This window comes from Aethalodelphis obliquidens, unplaced genomic scaffold, assembly GCF_003676395.1.
Source record: "Aethalodelphis obliquidens isolate GAN/ISIS:26980383/991018 unplaced genomic scaffold, ASM367639v1 scaffold36, whole genome shotgun sequence".
Taxonomy (NCBI): domain Eukaryota; kingdom Metazoa; phylum Chordata; class Mammalia; order Artiodactyla; family Delphinidae; genus Aethalodelphis; species Aethalodelphis obliquidens.
Genome location: NW_020837980.1, coordinates 8,240,188 through 8,261,779, shown reverse-complemented (window position 1 = coordinate 8,261,779; position 21,592 = coordinate 8,240,188). Strand labels below are relative to the sequence as shown.

General features: G+C 40.4%; 1 protein-coding gene across 3 annotated transcripts in view; it reads right to left on the bottom strand.

Moving 5' to 3' along the window:
- Positions 1-21,592, bottom strand: part of BCAT1 (branched chain amino acid transaminase 1) — a 100,860-nt gene that overhangs the window by 10,995 nt on the left and 68,273 nt on the right. For all 3 annotated transcript variants that reach the window (XM_027129428.1, XM_027129429.1, XM_027129431.1), the window contains exons 7-10: positions 16,353-16,495; positions 10,169-10,254; positions 7,392-7,532; positions 3,580-3,654 (exon numbers count right to left, since the gene is read on the bottom strand). In XM_027129428.1, coding sequence (XP_026985229.1) covers positions 3,580-3,654; positions 7,392-7,532; positions 10,169-10,254; positions 16,353-16,495 — 445 coding nt within the window. The remainder of the gene's footprint in view (positions 1-3,579; positions 3,655-7,391; positions 7,533-10,168; positions 10,255-16,352; positions 16,496-21,592) is intronic.

Below are 21,592 nucleotides of genomic sequence, written 5' to 3'. Positions count from 1 at the left end.
TGCTGGTTTTCTTCCCCAATTCTTTTCCAAGTAGGTGTTGTTTATTCCCCAAATCCCTGAGCCCCACGTAGGGGTGGCTATACTCCCAAACCCTGAGTGGCCAGCCTTCCCCTGTTGAGTTTTTAGTCTCGTGTTGTGCCTAGTGGCCCCTGGGCTGGGGAGGACACTGCCCCTGTGTAGGTTTTCATAAATGTCTTACTCGAGTTCAAACCTCCAGCTTGTGAATCAACTGTGTCTCTTTTTTGACTTGGTAAGCAAGTATTAAGCTTTGGGGTCGAGGGGAGGTATGTGATGTGAAACAACTTCTTGTCTTTTTTCTTCCCCCTCCCATTGTTGTAAATAACTTAATGGCCAAACCCCAAATTTGTAATTTTTTTTTTCCTAACTGCTAAAACCATTCTCTTCCACCTGGTTTTACTGTAACATTTGGAAAAGGAATAAATGTCATCCCATTAAAAAAAAAAACCGGTCGTATGTGATCATCCCAGGGGCCATGGAAGCTGGAGGATGAAGCAGCACTTAAGTGGGTGAATATGTGCTTGTACTGGGGGAAAGGGACGCTGTTCAAGAGACTGAAAAGATTCCTAAAGGAGATGTGTCTCGAAGGATAACCAACACCTTATCAAGTGGGAAAACTGTAGAAGATACAGAAAGGCAGAAAGGAAGCAGCAGAGAGCAGAGCATATTGGACGACAGAGAAGACCCCTAATGGCAGCGGCAAAGGTGAAGATGATGGTAACTGGAATAGCAAAGAGCAATGGGAGAGAGGGGAAACATGGGCAATGTGGAGATGTTCTCCAAGTTCAAGTTTGGTTAAGTATGAACACAGAAGTGTTTTTCTTTGTTGCATTAAAAAAAAAAGGAAGAAATAAAAAGAAAAACAGGACTTCCCTGGTGGCACAGTGGTTAAGAATCTGCCTGCCAATGCAGGGGACACAGGTTCGAGCCCTAGTCCAGGAAGATCCCACACGCCGCAGAGCAACTAAGCCCGTCTGCCACAACTACTGAGCCTGCGCTCTAGAGCCCGCGTGCCACAACTACTGAAGGCCCCGCGCCTAGAGCCTGTGCTCCACAAGAAGAGAAGCCACCGCAATGAGAAGCCTGCGCACCACAATGAAGAGTAGCCCCCGGCTCGCCGCAACTAAGGAAAGCCCAAGTGCAGCAACGAAGACCCAAAACAACCACAAATAAACAAACAAACAAACTTATTTAAAACAAAAACAAAAGAATCCTGCCATCTGAAATGTCCCCCTCCTAAGAGGTATTTGTAGGGCAATCTAAGATCCAGGGAACTATGTGGATAATTAGCCAAATGGGATGAACACTCAACCTCAGAGGTTCTTATTGTATACAGAAGTACACAAGTCCAATAAAAATCAGATGTGTTAAGAAGGTATCTTCCCCTCTAGGTCACACTGTAGGAACCTTGAGGTTTCTTGGTTATTGTTGTTCTCTTCTTCAATTCACCAGAGCACTTTGGAGGAAACATCACGTTTCCATGCAATGTCAAAGAGATCAAATGTAAAACATGATGCAATTCTACGCTTTTTCCTCAATAATTATACTTCAATTATTTTTCTTGGAGAGAAACAGACAATTTAGTAGCTTGGCTGACAGCACCAATTTGCCAGCTTGTAAGAGAGTAATTTCGAAACTGTAGGTTCCATGCCCACAGGCACAAAATAACTGAAGAAGAAGAAAGAGGTGGTCTTAGATTCCAAATGGATGGTCCTTTGTTACTTAACGATTTGGAGCAGATTTGGTGCTTCTGGTTTGTAGTTTAATTCAGAATCCTTGTATTATCTCATGTATCCCCTTGTTTCTTTGTTCAGTGTGGAGCTCTGAACGTATCATTAGTTTTTAGTGTTACTACCATTTATACTTTACTACCTAGAGTATTAACTTCTTGGCCACAAGCACCAAGTTATATAGAGCATATACACAGGTAAGAGGAAAATGGTCTATTTCTTCTCATTTTCTGCTTCATATATAACTTTTATTTTTAAACCTTTTGATATGGTCTCACATTTAAATTGAATAAATCTGTCTTTCATCTATATCAGTGTGCTTTGACCTCTCCAGTTTTTCGGTCACTTTTTCCACTACTCTGTCACCAGCACCTGGAACTGCCTCTGGCACAGTTTGTGCTCAATACTATGTATCTGTTGAATGAATGAATCAAAAGCATTGACTTCCCTCACCTACATTCCTGGCTTCTGTAATCTTACCCAGACAACTCTAAAAATAAAAATACATGAACCATCCATGCAGAAATTTTTATTAAATTTCTTCGAATTACTTTGGATTGGTTCTATGCAGAAACCAACTCTGAATAAATTTTAAGTCTTCAATGTTAAGATATTCCTTTATTTAGCTTACAGAAAATTCCTATAGAACACTTCTATTGAAGAGTGTAGGACAACTCATTGGTTCTAAAAGCACAATAATTCTTTTCTTTTAATGCTATAAATTTTGCATAAAAGTGGCTAAGTCTTCAAAAAATAGCATTTTCATCCAAAGTTCTCTGTAGGGACCTGCTGCTTTCCCAACCAACTTTACATTTTTGCTTACTTTTTAAGACCCCACACCATTTGATGTCACCCAATCTATCAAACTTTATTTCACATTTCAATATGAATCTCAGCTCCCTCGGGTATTTTCACTGACTGGCAACGATGGCATCCGGGCTCAGCAAACTTTAGAACAATATCTTTTATAGGTGACCCAGGTTTACCTGGTATATGATATGTCTACCTAGAAAGATGCTTAACTGCCTGATGACATTACTGTAAATTGTTGCTCAGAAAAAATAGGCAAAACAAAGTTAGCAGTATTAAAAAATAGGTGTGCACACTCTTTGACCTGATAATTACAATCCCAGGAATTTATCCTAAGGAAAAAATCAAGGATGCACTGTTTATAATAGTGAAAGAACTTCCAACAACTTAAATGTTCAATAAGATTTCTTTAAAAATTACGGTATATCAACATAGTGGAATTTAATTAAACTTTATATGTAGAATTTTAAAATTTATTGATACGAAAAAGCAAATGATTTATTAATTGAAAAAAAACAGGCTAACAAAATTACGTACGATCCCACTGTCAGAAAAATATCTATCTAAAAATACACTGAGTGCTTATAAAATACTGAAAGTTGAGATATCAAAAGTTAAGTGATTTTATCTGTGATGTAATCACAGGTAATACTAGTTTTGTTCTGTGCTTTCTTCTACTTTAAAGTCTTTTCTTTTTTAAGAAGTCTGTTATACTTTTCATGAGATTTTTAAGTGTTATCAAAATTTATATACTTTTTAAAAATGTTAAGTAATTGAGTCCCTGACTATATATATATATTTTTCCCCCTTCTTTCCTTCCTTTTTTTTTTTTTTTAAACTGTGTATCTTTTTTCTCATTTCTGCTTTGCTCATGTCCACACATACTATTGGGAACATCTTCCTTAAATTTAATTTGTTGACCTCAGATGGTAGCACTTACTCTCTTCTCTCCACTGAAGTATGATTTGGTTCTAGGCTTTGAATGAAAAAAAGACAGCATTTTAAAAATAGAAGCCCTTACCTGAATATCAGTCAATTTGTCCAAGATGCGGCTTGCAAGCTTAGGCCCATTCTCCATAGTTGGGATGTGTATAGTCTATGAAAGAAAACCAGACACAAAATCATTTGAGGATATTCATGTACACAGTAACAACAAGTAAGAAACTCAGCAATTTTACCGAAATAAGGAATGGCACTATGGTAACCTCATTATGGATGCTAACTCCTTATGCCAAAGACTCTTTTCTATTCTGAATTTGAATAAAAATGAACTAGCCGGTGATAGGTTGTTCGTTTCCTACCAACTGATTTCAGGGCATAACTGGTTTATATGCCAGTCTTCAGGCTGATGTGAGGAACCATGAGAAGCAGGGGTACCTAGAATAGGGGCTAAACTTAAAGAACCCTACGTCTTCCAGCATCCTGAGAATCTATGAGGATGAATGATTAACCTCCACATCTAACGCTCTTGGCAGGGAATGAGACCTCAAAAGACAGTGAGCCGCAAATCACGCAAATTAAAGCAAGTCATTTCAGGGACATAAATCGAAGCACGTCCATATCTTCACAAAAGGGGCTGCCAAATCTGTCTGTTCTAAGCCAGACTTCCAGGGGCCACAAATTCCACGAAGTTGGACAGCATGGTTACATTCAGGGCACAGAGATTTTATGTGCCCTGATTTATACTTTGAGTCACGCCCATTCATGCCTTGCTGGCTTGCAGGCTTTTGATAGTTTGATTTTAGTAGAGAGTCCGTACTCTTACTTTTCTTATTATGCCCTTTAGGGTAATAGGATAATTCGATGTGCCTTTTGGCTCTGAATGGCTACCTAAAACAAAACCATAAAAATGTATTAAACTTTACTAACTTACTTCTAGAGAAGTAATAACTGGACTTTAAAAATCTGACCTAATGACAACTTTAGTTCATTTAAAAAGTGGACTGATAATATATTACCTAGATACTACCATAGTAAAATGTGAAACAGTAGCTTTATAATCAGTATAAGCATTCATATATGATAGAATAATTCATCTCCCTTGAAAAATCAATCTGTAGATGGAATTATGTCAGGAGCCAAGTTTGAAAATCTCAAGCAATGAAGCAACCACCATTAAAATTAGCAGGAAAAAAAAAATCAATCCACCCAGCTGAGGAAAAAATAATTATAATGTTGAATTTAAAAACCTATAGAATAGGGGCTTCCATGGTGGCACAGTGGTTGAGAGTCCACCTGCCAGTGCAGGGGACACGGGTTTGTGCCCTGGTCCAGGAGGATCCCACATGCCGCTGAGCGGCTGGGCCCATGAGCCATGGCCGCTGAGCCTGCGCGTCCAGAGCCTGTGCTCCGCAACGGGAGAGGCCACAACAGTGAGAGGCCCGCGTACCGCAAAAAAAAAAAAAAAAAACCCCAATAGAATAGAGATAAACCCATGCACATATGGTCACCTTATCTTTGATAAAGGAGGCAAGAATATACAATGGAGAAAAAACAGCCTCTTTAATAAGTGGTGCTGAGAAAATTGGACAGCTACATGTATAAGAATGAAATTAGAACACTCCCTAACACCATACACAAAAATAAACTCAAAATGGATTAAAGACCTAAATGTAAGGCCAGACACTATAAAACTCTTAGAGGAAAACATAGGCAGAACACTCTATGACATAAATCACAGCAAGATCCTTTTTGACCCACCTCCTAGAGAAATGGAAATAGAAACAAAAATAAACAAATGGGACCTAATGAAACTTAAAAGCTTTTGCACAGCAAAGGAAACCATAAACAAGATGAAAAGACAACCCTCAGAATGGGAGAAAATATTTGCAAACGAAGCAATTGACAAAGGATTAATCTCCAAAATATACAAGCAGCTCATGCAGCTCAACATCAAAAAGACAAAGAACCCAATCCAAAAATGGGCAGAAGACCTAAATAGACATTTCTCCAAAGAAGATATACAGATGGCCAACAAACACATGAAAGGATGCTCAACATCACTAATCACTACAGAAATGCAAGTCAAAACTACATTGAGGTATCACCTCACACCAGTCAGAATGGCCATCATCAAAAAATCTACAAACAATAAATGCTGGAGAGGGTGTGGAGAAAAGGGAACCCTCTTGCACTGTTTGTGGGAATGTAAATTGATACCGTCACTATGGAGAACAGTATAGAGGTTCCTTAAAAAAACTAAGAATAGAGCTACGTTATGATACAGCAATCCCACTACTGGGCATATACCCAGAGAAAACCATAATTCAAAAAGACACATGCACCCCAATATTCACTGAGACACTATTTACAAAAGCCAGGACATGGGTGCAACCTAAGTGTCCACTGACAGATGAATGGATAAAGAAGATGTGGCACATATATACAATGGAACATTACTCAGCCATAAAAAGAAATGAAATCGAGTTACTTGTAGTTAGGTGGATGGACCTAGAGTCTGTCCTACAGAGTAAAGTAAGTCAGAAAGAGAAAAACAAATACCATATGCTAACACATATATATGGAATCTTAAAAAAAAAAAAAAAAGGTCATGAAGAATCTAGGGGCAAGACGGGAATAAAGACGCAGACCTACTAGAGAATGGACTTGAGGACACGGGGAGGGGGAAGGGTAAGCTGGGACGAAGTGAGACAGTGGCATGTAAAATGGATGGCTAGTGGGAAGCAGTTGCATAGCACAGGGAGATCAGCTCGGTGCTTTGTGACCAGCTAGAAGGGTGAGATAGGGAGGGTGGGAGGGAAAAAGACCAATAGAAGGGACTTCCCTGGTGGCACACTGGTTAAGAATCCGCCTGCCAATGCAGGGGACACAGGTTTGAGCCCTGGTCTGGGAAGATCCCATGCCACGGAGCAGCTAAGCCCGTGCACCACAACGACTGAGCCTGTGCTCTAGAGCCCACGAGCCACAGCTACTGAGCCTGTGTGCCACAGCTACTGAAGCCCACGGGCCTAGAGCCCGAGCTCTTTAACAAGAGAAGCCACTGCAATGAGAACCCACTCGCCACAAAAAGAGAAAGCACACGCGCAGCAACAAAGACCCAATGCAGCCAAAAAAACACAAAAACCCAAAATAACAATAGAATTTGTATTTATTATGAGTAATTTAAGCCAATTCATTCACATTATAAAAATAATGCCCACATGCCTCTGAATTATGAAGTTAGATGACGATGTTAATCATAAGTACTGGAGCTGTGTTGTAAAGAGGAAAGTAAAAAAACTAACAAGAAAATGGATGTACGGCACATATAAACAAGATTAATTTACTAGGAGGAAATTTCTTCTAACTAAATGCTTGAATTCCTTCTGAAAGATTTTAGTAAATGCCATGAGGTTTGCCAAATGAAAATTTTTTATGAAGTGGTCTAATTAATAATGATGAAGATGAAAAATGTAGGAGGTGATCATTCAAATGAGTTTTCTTTAATAATTTGCTATTCCTACTCCAGTAGTTCAGAAGTACTTTTGGAAACCAGAGACTGAAATTTCACTTAGTTGTAAAACCTTCCTTAGTGAGATGATAGAAAGAAATGAGTGTAGGTCTATTGGTACATCTCCAATCCCTAAACTGATGTAAGGCAGGTATGATAACGAAGGACAAAACTGTTGGAGTTTACAGGAAACCACTGGAAAGATGAATGTGTCATTTGCTAACAAAGTTCATCGGGACAAACTGCCACAGTTAACAGAACGCTAAGTTATTTAAAAAATCCTTCGCATCCTGGGTCCAACTAGCACTCTGTCCACATATTTAAAGAATTAAATTACAGGCAAATGTTTGAAAATGATAGGAAGTGAAGAAACAGTGTCTTACCTCACCCTTGTACAGTATATTCGAAACTGGGCAAACAACACAGGCGGTACCAGAACCAAACATCTCCCTCACGCGGTTCTCCTCCACGGCTGTGTTCAGGTCGTCCATGGTGAGGTACCTCTCTGACACCTTAAATTCTCCCTGTTTGGGATAGAAATAAAAATAAATATATTTTTAAGGAAAAGGCATATAAAAAAATGCCCGGTGGTATGGACCATTCTACTTTACATTCTGACTGAACTCAGATAATGTCATAATTGTCCTTAGAGGGAAAGCTGGAGAGATCGACACCATCTTATTGAGAAACACACTGAGATGCTAAGCAACCTACTCTAAGGTCACAGCATCTTTAAATGAGATGATGAGAATAGAAAATGTAAGATCAGCATGACAGAGTACATGGTATGTTTTAATACATTCCTGCTTTTCTACCTTTTATTTGTTATCGTGGCCAAAGTCTCACAAGTTGATGCACCCCAAGTGCTACTTAATGTGTATTCTAAACCCTATTTATCATAAGAGAAAATATATTATTATCTAATATTAATAATTATAGCCACCATTTATCGAGCATCCACCACATGCCACGTTCTCTAATTTTTAAGGTGGGTAATATCATCCCCATTGTACAGATGAGGAAATTAAAGTTCAAGGAGGCTGAGTGACACCCTGAAGGCCACACAGCTAGTAAGTGGCAGAGACTGGATTTGAACTCAGGTCTGATAATGACTGGCTCCAAATGTGGCCCTCTTTCTACTGTTTCTTTTATGGAGTAGAAACAGAGACTGAATTTAAATATCTGAAACATTTCATTACTTTAAAACATAGTGTATTTGGACTTTATTTGAGAAATTACATTGTATATTTTTTCTTCCTAAATTCACTGATTCAGTCGACTTCACAGCAGCAATCCTCTTCCTTCTCTCTGGTGCTGTATTAGGTTGAGTTTAATCATAGAATTACGGGTATACCCGCTCATCGACTTCAGCTGAACTATTTATTTGCTCAAGGATAGGAAGTGGAAAAAAAATCTGATGCTTTTAAGCTATGTTTAAACTATCTGTTTAATACTCATTCTTTAATCTGTTTAACTCTCATTCTCCTATGTTAGTGGTTAAAGTTCAAAGCTTGTCAGGAGGCTATTTGAATTAAGGGCAACAACGAATGAATCCATTTTTTTAAAATAAGATGAGAGTATTTTTTAAAATCTACAAATCCACAATAGATAAAAATGGAAATCACAGCCCTTGGAAAGATTCAAAACATTAGAAGAAGAATGCATCATGCTGTAAGTATATTTGGAAGGGTAGGGAAATATGCCTGCAACAGAAATATGGCTTTTTGTAAGTTTCAACCTATCTCAGTCTGCGATTGCAATTAAGTTGTACAAAGGCAAATAAATAAATAAATAAATTCCAGCAAATCAGCCAAGTGAGAACAAGCTGAGTTCTGCGTTGTGGAAAAGAAAAGAAAAGAAAAAAAAAATCTCTTGTACATAAACAGAATTCTTTTTACTCTGCTCACCCTCACTTATTTTTGGACAATTTCCCCTACCTGGCAAACAGTGGTAACCCCCCGCGGGCCTCTTGGCATTTGTGTCTCACAGTTTTAAAAATAAATTACAGCTAAGGAGTCAGGAAGAAACTTCCTCTATAATAACCTATTTTTCACGCTAGCAAATCATTAGCGTGGGGGAATTTCCACTTGGAACTTCTCATCAAACCTTCTGTACTTGGTTGATTTTTTTCTTTAATAAAACAAAAATCACTGAGCTTGGAAAATACATCTTTCCAATTGAAAACACAATTAGGACAGGGCAAGCTGTTTGAAATTATACCAACAGTTTGTAAATGTCATGCCCAATGCGCCAGCCAGCATGCGGCAGTTGGGTCTTGTCTACTTCAGGATTTTGAGAATTATTTATAGCACGTTTTCTCTATTTCCAAAGCCCTTTCCAGAGAAACTGTACTCTCGTAGACGTGTGTGTTTCTAAACATTTGTCCTATTAGCACTGTTTCACCACAGTCTGCTCAAAGCCTTTTCTTGTCCCTTGGAGACCATTTCAATACATGGGTCAAAAGTCCCATCCAGGAACCTTTGCCAGATTAATCAACTCATTCAATATTCATCTTGAATATGCTAAGTCACTTCCAACACCGAATGGTTTAACACACGTGCCTGTGTCACTTGAATCAGAAAGGCTACTGAAAACAACTTTACATTTGCTTGAATGTTTAGATGTTAAAATAAGCATGTATGTGTATTTGGGAGGACAGGGGGCAGGAAGGAGGGAGAAAGAAGACCGCGAAACTAATACTGTCATGTTAGAAAGCATTTATATGTCAGTAAAATTCTTTAACTTCTAGCACGGTTACACTGGAATAAACAGAGGAAGGGAAGGACTACGTACCACTGCCATTTGGAAACAACACACTCAGACTTGAAAAGTTAAAGGCTGGCGAAAAGGAAGCCCTCGGAGGATAAACCAGATGAGTCGGTAGGAGACACCTGGTATAAAGCCTGAGACTAGCACTAGAATACTTCTGCACTAGGACGACCTGCTGAACTGGTTTCTGCCTGCCCTCCCTACAAACAATACTTACTTGATAGTCTCACCAAGACAGTCCTTCTAGAAGAGTTCTTTTCACTCAAGTTAAGATTAAAGATTAGACAGCACTGGTTGGAACTACAGGATATTATTTCAATACTAAGCTGGACTTTTTTGGATTACTTTTTGTTCCATGCTTATAAAAGTGGTTCATGTCAAAGGCACCCACCCACTTGTGTGCCAGGTCCAGGATGCTCTGCCTTGTCACTCCTGGAAGAATGATGCCATCTAGCGGAGGAGTTGCCAGTTCTTCCTCTGTCAATTAGAAATTGGAATCGTTTCAAACTTTATTAGCCATGCCTTTTATCAATACCCATTAAAAAAAAAAAGTTTCTTGCAATTTTGCTGGTGATAAACATGAAAAGGAGGTCACTGTTCTGCATTGTCAAATTTTCCAAATCAACTCATACTTCAGGTAGATCCTTATGTTTTTTTAAAAAAAAAGGAACAAGAAAGGAAATCAGTCATCCTACCATCTTCAATTTATCCTTAACCTGTGAAAAATGAGATGGCTTCCCACTAACAAACAGTAAGAGTTATAAAATACTCTTAAGAGGAACATTCCAAAGTCAAAATTTACCTCAGTGGATTAAAGCTGGTTAGTAATTAGGATAATGTAGATAGACCCTTACTCAGAAACACTGGGCATTACCAAACCTTCTATGAATACTGTGGAGAAACCCAGCCCTAAGAGGTGTCCGTGCCCCCTCAGGCCATCACTGCTCCCACACTGGCCTTTGACAAGTCTATCCAGAGTGATTTTCAAGCCTGGTGAAGTATCCACATCAAATATGGAGATGTTGACTCCACCCTCTGAGATTCAGATGTAATGGGCTCAGAGTGGGCTCAGGCATGTATATGGCTAACAAAGAAATAATAAAGAAAGAAGGGGCTTCCCTGGTGGTACAGTGGTTAAGAACCCGCCTGTCAATGTAGGGGACACGGGTTCGAGCCCTGGTCCGGGAAGATCTCACATGCCGCAGAGCAACTAAGCCCGTGAGCCACAACTACTGAGCCTGCGCTCTAGAGCCTGCAAATCACGACTACTGAGCCCGCAAGCCTAGAGCCCGTGCTCTGCAACAAGAGAAGCCACGGCAGTGAGAAACCTGCGCACCACAACAAAGAGTAGCCCCCACTCGCCACAACTAGAGAAAGCCTGCACGCAGCAACAAGACCCAATGCAGCCAAAACTAAATAAATAAATTAAAAAAAAAAAAGAAGGAAAAAAAGAAATCCAAAAAAACCAAAATAACACTCCACGGGTGACTCACAGACCCAAGGCCCAGACACTGGTCTACTCTGAGAATGACCGCAGACACTCCCAACCGTGGCGAGGGCTGGCATTACGACCTGTCTGCAGGAGTCAGTGTGGTCCGCCAGCCACAAAGCCTCCTTACAGAAGGATGTCTCTGGTGCTCAACATCCGCCCTCCTCCTCACCTCTGGCACCCAGGAAGCTGAATCTAGTGAGAAATTCAAACCTTCAACCATCACTTTATATACACGTTGAGCCTTGTAACAGATGATGGGTTGCCCATCATGTGTCTGCAGAGGAATTCACAAGGGATGCTGGGAAGGATCACTGGGTAGCTAAAGCAGTGTAGAAATCAGCCTTTGCGCTCCAAAGCCATTTGATGCAGGCAAAAAAGACTTTAGAAATCACCTAGTGCAATCCTTATTTTATAGAAGGATAAACTGAGGCCCTAAAAACATAAGTGACTTGCCAAGGTTGGTGACGCTGGGGACCAGTCGGGACCAGAGCCTAAGTCTCCCAACACTGTGGCCACCGCCCTTTCTTTCGTAAACTGTGGTCTGGGCTCACCCACTCCACTGTGGCCACATCAGACATCCTCGACAACCCAGCTCTCTGGAAGACCAAAACTCTTCTGTTCATTCCTGTGTCCCCTCAGCAATGTGCCTGGCCCCGAGTGGTATGTAATAAATGTTTTTGAATAAGAAAATAAATGAATAATCCTTTTTGCTAGGATACAGCAGTATGATTTCTTTGAATTTTGTTTCTAAACATTATCTGCTGAAAATCACTTCTCAAAAGAAGAAAATTTGTTCTTAGGGCTACTTTCTGTCTTGTTTAGAAGTGTCTGTCTCAAAATAAACATGTGTTTTGCAATAGCAAGCTCGCCGGATGTATAAATGTATAGATCTATATGTGTGTACACGTATGCATACACACTGCACACATATAGACAAACACTTCTAGTGTTCCCAAACGGGACCATTCCTAATACTTGCTGAGCTCTAAGACGGCATAAAGTTAAATGAAAACAGCGGCCCCTCATGTGCAAATGCAGTTTTGTGAAATGTATTTAACACCCAAAACTGTAACCACTAGCTTGAGGTCAAGGAACAGAACATCTGCTTCTCTGGTTGCCAGACAGACATGATGACATGACAACATTTGGGTGAGAAATATTCATTTTCCTCTGCAACCACAAACATGCTTACAAGAGCCAAAACGGGCTCCAGATTGCTCAACAGGAGGAAAAGTGAGCCTACGAATGAAGCTTGTTCTTGACAGAGAAATCATTTTGGGGAGATGAAGGATTTAGAAATAATAACAGCTGGATTCATCTGTGACTTCCCAAATTCAAGCACTAATGGGAACCAGGAATACCTCAAACACCATCAGCACAATTCTTCATTCGTTCAACAATATACACTGAGTGTCTATCAGTATCAGTGCCGTTGGCTGTTCTAAGCACTAGGGATACAGCAGTGAACCAAACCGATATAACTCCTTGCTTACTTTCTAACAAGCAGAGGCAAACAATTATATTAAATTGTATGTCAGATGATGGAGGCAAAAAACGGGGAAGGCGATGGGGAGTGCTGGGGGAGAGAGTTTAAGATTTGTATTAAGGAATCCAGGGAAAGCCTTTCTGAGAATGGGGTATGTGGCAAAGACTTGAAGGAGGGAGGCAAGCAGCCACGCAGGAAGAGTGCTCCAAGCAGAGGCGGTGTAGATGCCTCCCAAAACCAACTGTGAACTCAACCACAACAACTGAGTCTTACTCTCAAGGTAGCTCCAGTGTCTGGTACAAGATAAAACTGTTTTCTCAACAGTGAATAGCAAGTGTGTGTGTTAAATTACTCATCAACGGAATAAAAAAGGAGAATACGGGGCCGTGCGATCTTACAACCAGGGCTGCTGTTACTGGAATCAAAACCCACATGAATAGATAACCAACAAGGACCTACTACTGTATAGCCCAAGGAACTATACTCGGTATTCTGTAATAAGCTATAAGGAGAAAGAATCTGAAAAAGAATACACACACACACACACACACACACACATACATATGTATATACAACTGAATCACTTTGTTGTACACCTGAAACTAACACAACATTGTAAATCAGCTATACTTCAATTTAAAAGCAAAAATGAGAGCTCGAGGCTTTTCAGGGCATGAGCCATCTCACCTCCTTGCACGGCCTTGCAATAAACCTTTCTCTGCTCCAAAAACAAAAACAAAGACAAACAAAACCAAAAACCACATGAGTTTCAGGCCAAGTGCCACAAAATAGTGCACAGCCCTGTGGCAGCCACCTTGTCCCAAAGGAGCAGTGAGAGTGGGTGCTCATGGGAAGAACTCTGCTTTTGGTAAAGTTGGGGAGGGGGGAGGAAAATCAATATTTTTCTGATTTTCAACACATTATTCTTTGTATTTTCCTAAAGCCACATGGTGTAAATCAAAGTTACGGGAGTTGCTTCAATGTCTTTTGTTTTTTTTAAGCCCAAAGGTTATTCCTGATTTTCTACTTACTTCTCAGAGTACTGTTCAAACATTTATTCCATTTCCTTTCTCCTTCCTTCAAATTTTATCTGATCTGGCAGGTGAACAGCCTCAAATTGACGGAGGATCTTCACATTAAAACTAAAGTTATCTCAGGCAACCATAACCTGAAGAGTAACTCTTAAGGTCTTGTATATTTTATAAGAGCCAGAGAGAAATTCATTCATTTCTCCTCTGACTTTTAAAAGCCATGGTGCAAGTGGTTCATGATTACTGTTTGCATAACGGGTCATTTTTCACCAGGACAGTTTCTGGTGTTTCTGGTTAAATCATGTAGCTCTGATTCAGACTGTGCTTAAATCCTGACACCTCCCATCCATAAATAAGGATGGTGCCACTTCTGTATGATGTAACTGGTTTTGTTTGGGGTTGTATGTGTTTTCTGGGGGGTGGGGATGGCAGTGGGCAAGTGGAAAGAATGAGTTGAATCAATTTATTATCTCCTAAGTAATACTGCCTGTCCAACACTGGCTGTCAACTTTCAAGCACGGCTTTTTTTTTTTTTTTTTTTTGCGGTACGCGGGCCTCTCACTGTTGTGGCCTCTCCCGTTGCGGAGCACAGGCTCCGGACGTGCAGTCTCAGTGGCCATGGCTCACAGGCCCAGCCGCTCCGCGGCATGTGGGATCCTCCCAGACCGGGGCACGAACCCGTGTCCCCTACATCGACAGGCGGACTCTCAACCACTGTGCCACCAGGGAAGCCCCAAGCACGGCTTTTGATACAGGTCATATGAAATAACTCAAATTTAAAAATCACAAATATTCCAGTACAAATTTTGTTTTTCAAGAGTGTCAAGTACAAACAGCAGGTATGGAAGAATGAGCATGACCTATACCTGGCTTTTCATATGCTAAAGATTACCAGTGGTCAACCCCAGGACACGGTGTACTCACTACACCTTCTGTTTATTCTAACTCTGACTGAAATATAAGGCTCATCTTATAACTCTGCAAGTAATGCTCAAATTAGCTCTGAAGTCACATTTGAATCACCATTTTCCTCTATTTGTAGCCAAATAACAAAAGAGCAATAGAGGCTACTATAGCTGCTTTAAAATTAAAATTTCATTTATTATTTGAATTAAAACCAATCCCGAGACTTCACAAGTATTTAGAAACTTATTTTACATTTCCAGTCTCAGCACTCAGTACTGTGAAATGAACAGCCTAAAGAATGTAAACAGGCCTAAAAATGTTTTTAAATTTTTTGACTATTAAAATTCTAACGAAAATAAATGCATATATATGTATTTTTCCCTCCACTATTGGGAAAAATACCATTTAATCTAATACCATAGACTTTGCCAAAACATCACCGAACTGCTGTGGTCTCTGCCAACTAATTAAAAAAAATAATTGCAAAGAGGGATAAAGTGAGCATTCAGGATATTAAAGGTAACAAAGAAGTACTGATTTTTATAGTCATATATTAATAGTCTCAAATGAACCAGAATCTAAAAACAATACCCAAATAGATTGATCTGTCCTTAAAAATAGTGTTCTTCATTCAAACTGAGCTCCAGAGTAAATATGCAAGGCTTCTAATGTATTGTCAAAATATGCAGAAAGGGCACGGGTTCGTGCCCCGGTCCGGGAAGATCCCACAAGCCACGGAGCGGCTGGGCCCGTGAGCCATGGCCGCTGAGCCTGTGCTCTGCAACAGCAGAGGCCACAACAGTGAGAGGCCCGCGTACCGCAAAAAAAAAAAAGCAGAAAGGGCAATGATTGTTCAATGAATTACAACAAGAGAGTACACTCAATTTCGTATCAGTAGAAACAGTAGACTGTGTTTATTACTACAGCATTTTATACATAGTATATGGTAAATAACCACTGAATTGATCCGAGACCCATCTCCAAATGCAAGGGATTTCAGATAGGAAAAATGATAAGATGGTAAAGGGGATAAGGCAGCATATCTTCAAATTGTGGAGATTTAAATTCCTTCAGTTGGGACTTACCTGGTGGCACAGTGGTTAAGAATCTGCCTGCCAATGCAGGCGACACGGGTTCGAGCCCTGGTCCAGGAAGATCCCACATGCCACGGAGCAACTAAGCCCGTGTGCCACAACTACTGAGCCTGCACTCTAGAGCCTGCGAGCCACAGCTACTGAGCCCACGTGCCACAACTGCTGAGGCCCGCGCACCTAGAGGCTGTGCTCTGCAGCAGGAGAAGCCACCGCAACGAGAGGCCCGCTCACCGCAACGAAGAGTAGCCCCCGCTCACTGCAACTACAGAAAGCCCGCACACAGCAACGAAGACCCAACACAGCCAAAAATAAATAAATAAATAAATTCCTTCAGTTGACATCTCAGTAGTAAGTACATCTAAAGCCAAAAAACAAAAATAAAACTCAAAATCTTTATAAATGCTGTAAACTTAAACTCATGTTTACTTGGACAGCAAAAGCACAGAATTTCTTAGATTTTGCAAGCGTGTTACTTATTCTCTTGTTCTAAGGTTCTAGTTCTTTTCTTTCCAGTCCCACTGAAAATGACTCAAAAAGAGCCAAGAGCTGAAATCTGAGTGGATTACCTCCATCTTCATTTATCCAGTAAAGAAAAAGATTCATTGTTCCAACTTCAGTTATCTGATGATCCTCTCCATAGAGCCACAGAACCTGCTGACACGCGTTATCCATTGCTTCACATTGGGCAAAGAGAGATGAGCCGTAATTCCTTTTAAGAAAGAGGAAACATACTGATTATGACTATACTTCAGCTCCTACCTCCCAGTAAGTCTTTAATTCACGTGTGGATGTAGTCAATGTACTATGTTTTTAATAACATATACTCTCTAGTTAACTCATAATATTAAAGGAAACCCATTAGAGAACCTAAATGGTCTAATTGCACTCATTTGAGAAAGAGAGAGCAAAGAAAAATCATGGAATTCTAACTTGAAAAGTTAAATACAGGTAAATAGACAAGTTAGCAACACTTAAAAACTTATTATTTTTTCACATACCAATCAATTTTACATTTCATTTAAACCCCACACCAACACTGTGAGTTAGCCACGATCATTATTTCCATGGTTCAGATGAGAAACTGAGGCTTAGAGAAGTAACTACTATCAAGTTACAGCTATTAATTAGCAGAACACCAACCCTGTGCTCTGAGACCTTTCAGTATAACCAAGAAACGCCTAATGTCCAAGGTCTAAATTCCCTAAAAGGTGAGGCAAGATGTTAAAAATCCTGATTTTAAACCAAAAAGTATTCCAAAAGTCTGTTTTTCTCAACCAGCACTATTCACCTTGGATTACTCAAAATCAAAGGAACATGGCACATCTTCCTGGAATGACAATGTAGTTTAGTAGTTTATTCATTCATTCATTCATTTGTTACCTGACTCCTAGGAAAAGTTTAAGTAAACTTGTTAGGGGAACATTTTCCTCTGTGAATCAGAGTGTAAGATACAATTGACATTTAACACACACACACACACACACACACACACACACACACACACACACACGGCCCGTGGAGAATAAACTCAAACTACAGAGATAAGAAATTGAAATATCTTGGAATTGACTTTTTTTAAGAAGATATATTTTCACAAATGGTCTATCATTTGGAAGGAGAACTGAATTCTAAACTAAACAGAAATATTAATGTTCTTTATACCTTAAAATTTCATTTGGAGGGTGGGAGGGAGGGAGATGCAAGAGGGAAGAGATATGGGAACATATGTATATGTATAACTGATTCACTTTGTTATAAAGCAGAAACTAACACACCATTGTAAAGCAATTATACTCCAATAAAGATGTTAAAAAAAAATTTCATTTGGCATGGGTAGATTCATTCATAACAATGCCTAGCTCTCACTGTCTTCATTAACGAGTTCTCCAATTTTATGTTGCTTTAGGAGAAAAGGAAGTAATATTTAAATTTATCTTTTATTGGGCTTCCCTGGTGGTGCAGTGGTTGAGAGTCCGCCTGCCAATGCCCTGGTCCGGGAAGATCCCACATGCTGCGGAGCGGCTGGGCCCGTGCGCCATGGCCGCTGAGCCTGCGCGTCCGGAGCCTGTGCTCCGCAACGGGAGAGGCCACAGCAGTGAGAGGCCCGCGTACAGCAAAAAAAAAAAAAAAATTTATCTTTTATTAAACTTAAATGGGAAAATTATGGAGTATAATACAAAATATGAATCAATGTTTTAGACAAAACATGAGAGTCCTCAAATAAATGTGATGCTCGCTTGCCTTTCTATGCCCCTGGTTATATAATTCACTTTCCTTGGCTTTCAGAGGATAGTAGCAAACAAGTTTGAGAAGAACTGCCATGACAATTAGGCATAGGAAATAAACCCTAAGCCCACCTCAGACCATGAACCCCCAGAAGTACACAGAAATAATCAAACATATAACAATAACTGCTACAAAGCATTAATGTTACCTTCTACAAAATACCCACCTAGGCCTTTTAATGCTCTCTTTTACACCTGGGCGAGATTAAAAACTATAGTATTGTCTAAGTCAAAGTGTAAGGTAAGCCATATATCATAGTGGCTACGTGCCGTTCTCATCTGCACACCTACTCTCCCCACTATATTCTCTTTGGCTCTTCCCACGGAGCCAAGTCATTCTGCTTGGGTTGACAATCATAGCATCTTGTCCTGCCACGACTGAACAAAAGGGTGGGCAAGTAACTAAGCTGCTCACAAGTTCTTATTTGAGTTCATTCACCATTCATTTTCATGTATGAAACCTGAAAGATATATTTTCTCCCTTTGACAGTAGCGGTAGCTTGTGTGCTATGACGTAAGCCTGGGTCTACTGTGTCCATAATCACCAGTCTTCAAAGGAGAAGGCATCTGAAGTAGGCGGGCCCTAAACTAACACATAGCCAGAAGCTGTGACAAGAGACGGAGGTAGGACGGAAGCAGAGGGAAAGGGAGCGAAGAGGGACTGGGGAGGAAGCAGCATGGGCAGGACACAGGCAAGGGCAGAAGAAACCTGGCAACAATGATTTGAGCTTCTATTAGAACACAGCTACCATCCCACTTACATGAGCCAATCAATCCCTTCTCTGCTTAAGATGGTTTGAGCTGGTTTTCTGACTTGTAACTCAAAGACTATTGACTAATAACTAAACTATTCTAGAAAGCTATGGGAAACAGGCATCATACTGTAGGGCTATTGCAATCTGGGGCATGAAGGGGTTTACTCAATCCAAGGTGTTAAGATTCCTTTAAAAGACCCTCAATATGTATACTTCAAAACACAGGTAATAAAACGTAAATTATCGGTCAATCTGGAGATGACACAATTCTGATATGCAGGAGGCTTTTGTTTTTAATGGCAAATAGGCAATAACTGAGTTACATCATGAGTACTTTTGAATGAGTCTAAACCAGGCTGCAGGGGGAGTCTGGTAGAAAGAGCATGGGTTTGGAGCCAGCAGGCCCAGATGCAGCTCTTTTGCTTCTACTATTGGGTTATAAATGAACTAAAGCAAGTCAGTTCATATTGTGCATCACTGAATTCACTTGGCAAGTAAAAATACTTGCTTGATATGCTGCATAGATTGTTTGGCAAAAATAAAATAATAAAAGTCAAGAAACAGGCTATATAAGCCTGTTATAGCCTAATGAAATTAAGTTGTTTTTTAATGACTATTTTAATTGACTTTTCTCTAGTTCATAAGATAAACTTGTTGAGACAAACATCTGAAGACAAAGAAACAATTTCTCTCCTAAGTATAATGCCCTTTGGTCTGTTCAAAAGCACATAGAGGACTTCCCTGGTGGCGCAGTGGTTGACAGTCCGCCTGTCGATGTAGGGGACACGGGTTCGTGCCCCGGTCCGGGAAGATCCCACATGCTGCGGAGCGGCTGGGCCCGTGAGCCATGGCCGCTGAGCATGCGCGTCTGGAGCCTGTGCTCCGCAGCGGGAGAGGCCACAGCAGTGAGAGGCCCGCGTACCGCAAAAAAAACAAACAAAACAAAAAAAAAAAACAAAAAAAGGCACATAGAGAATTTTCAGCGTGAATATCTAGCCTTTCAAAGAAACTTCTAAAAACAAACATACACTTTTGAGAGTATGGCTGAATCAAAACCATGGCTCCCCAGCATCATAAAGCTACTTGGGCAGGAAAAAGAATTAAAGATCCCGACTGCTTCAGTGCGTTGAAAGGAAACAGAGTACTTATTTATAGGTGGTGTTTTTTCCCAAACACAAGTGTGTATCAAAATTCTCTCTCAGGACTTCGCTGGTGGCGCAGTGGTTAAGAATCCGTCTGCCAATGCAGGGGACACGGATTTGATCCCTGGTCTGGGACGATCCCACATGCTATGGGGCAACTAAGCCCGTGCACCACAACTACTGAGCCTGAGCCTCAACTACTGAAGCCCACGCGCTCTGGGGCCCGCGTGCTGCAACTACTGGGCCGGCGTGCTGCAACTACTGAAGCCCGTGCACCTAGAGCCTGTGCTCTGCAATAAGAGAAGCCACTGCACCGCAATGAGGAGTAGCCCCTGCTCGCCGCAACTAGAGAAAGCCTGCGCGCAGCAATGAAGACCCAGGCAACCAAAAAAAAATTCTCTCAGGTGTAAACTGTATTATTAATGGCCACAGGGTCATTGATACCTTGGTAATATATTTGGGTTTCCTCCCATGTGCTGCCAATATTCAGAAGAGAAACACATGTTCTTGGAGGAAAGAGAAAAATGAAAAAGTGGGAAAACTGTCTACATGGAAAATATTTTAATATAATTTTAAATAGAATCTGGGAGATGGACATATTAAATACATCCTTCCCAAAGAGTAAATTCTATTGTGTGAAATCCAACCGATTGCTCTTAAGATAAAGAGAGTCCTGGAGATGAAACAAGAAAGAGAGCCTTACAATAGAAACTATTGTCTGTTGAGAGGGTACCACCTACCAGGCAGGGTACTAAGTGCTTAACCCCATTATTTCAATGAACTGTCTCAACACAACCCTAGACTTTATTATACTTTTGAGGACCTGAAGGAAGAGAGGACTTAATTGTACAAGATTACGCACATGTGTGACGTGTATGACTATGTATGTGTATGACTCTCAGATATCTGATTCCCAAGTCCACTCTGGTAGCTGCTTGGTTCTAACACCGCACTTGCTGAGAGCTCCCTATATGCCAGCCAGGGTCCTATGCATTTTGTATTATCTCGCTTCATCCTCACAGGTAAAGTGGGCATTATTACCCTGACTTTATAAATGAGGAAACTGAGGCTTAGACAAGTAACATGCCCAAGGAGTTAGGTTTTTGAGCCAGGTCCTTCTGACTTCAAAGCTTGCACTCAAATGCAGAAAGAGAATATAAGGAAAAAAGGAGGAAAGTTAAGATGGAGAGAGGGAGAGGCCTGAATCAGTGCAAATTAACTAAGAAATTGCCTGGGAATCAAGATGTTCCTCTGATGAAAGACTGACTTCTAGCTCAGTGCTTCTCAAGATTAGCTGCACAATAAAAATAATCCTGATGCTCAGGCTATCTGCCAGACCAACTAAACCAGAATCTCTAACGGGGGACCCAGACATCACTCAGTGGCAAAGCTCCTCCAGGTGATTTCGATTTGCACCCACAGGTGAGAACCACTGTGCTAGAACTCTCCTTCAACCGTGTGCCACTGTTACTTTTCTCACTAAAGTACACTTAGAAATAAAAGGATAATATTATCTCTGATGGCTTCAAAACAGTGAAATAATCTTAGAATTAAATATACATATATATATATATATATATATATATATATATATATATATATATATATATATATATCTCCTCTC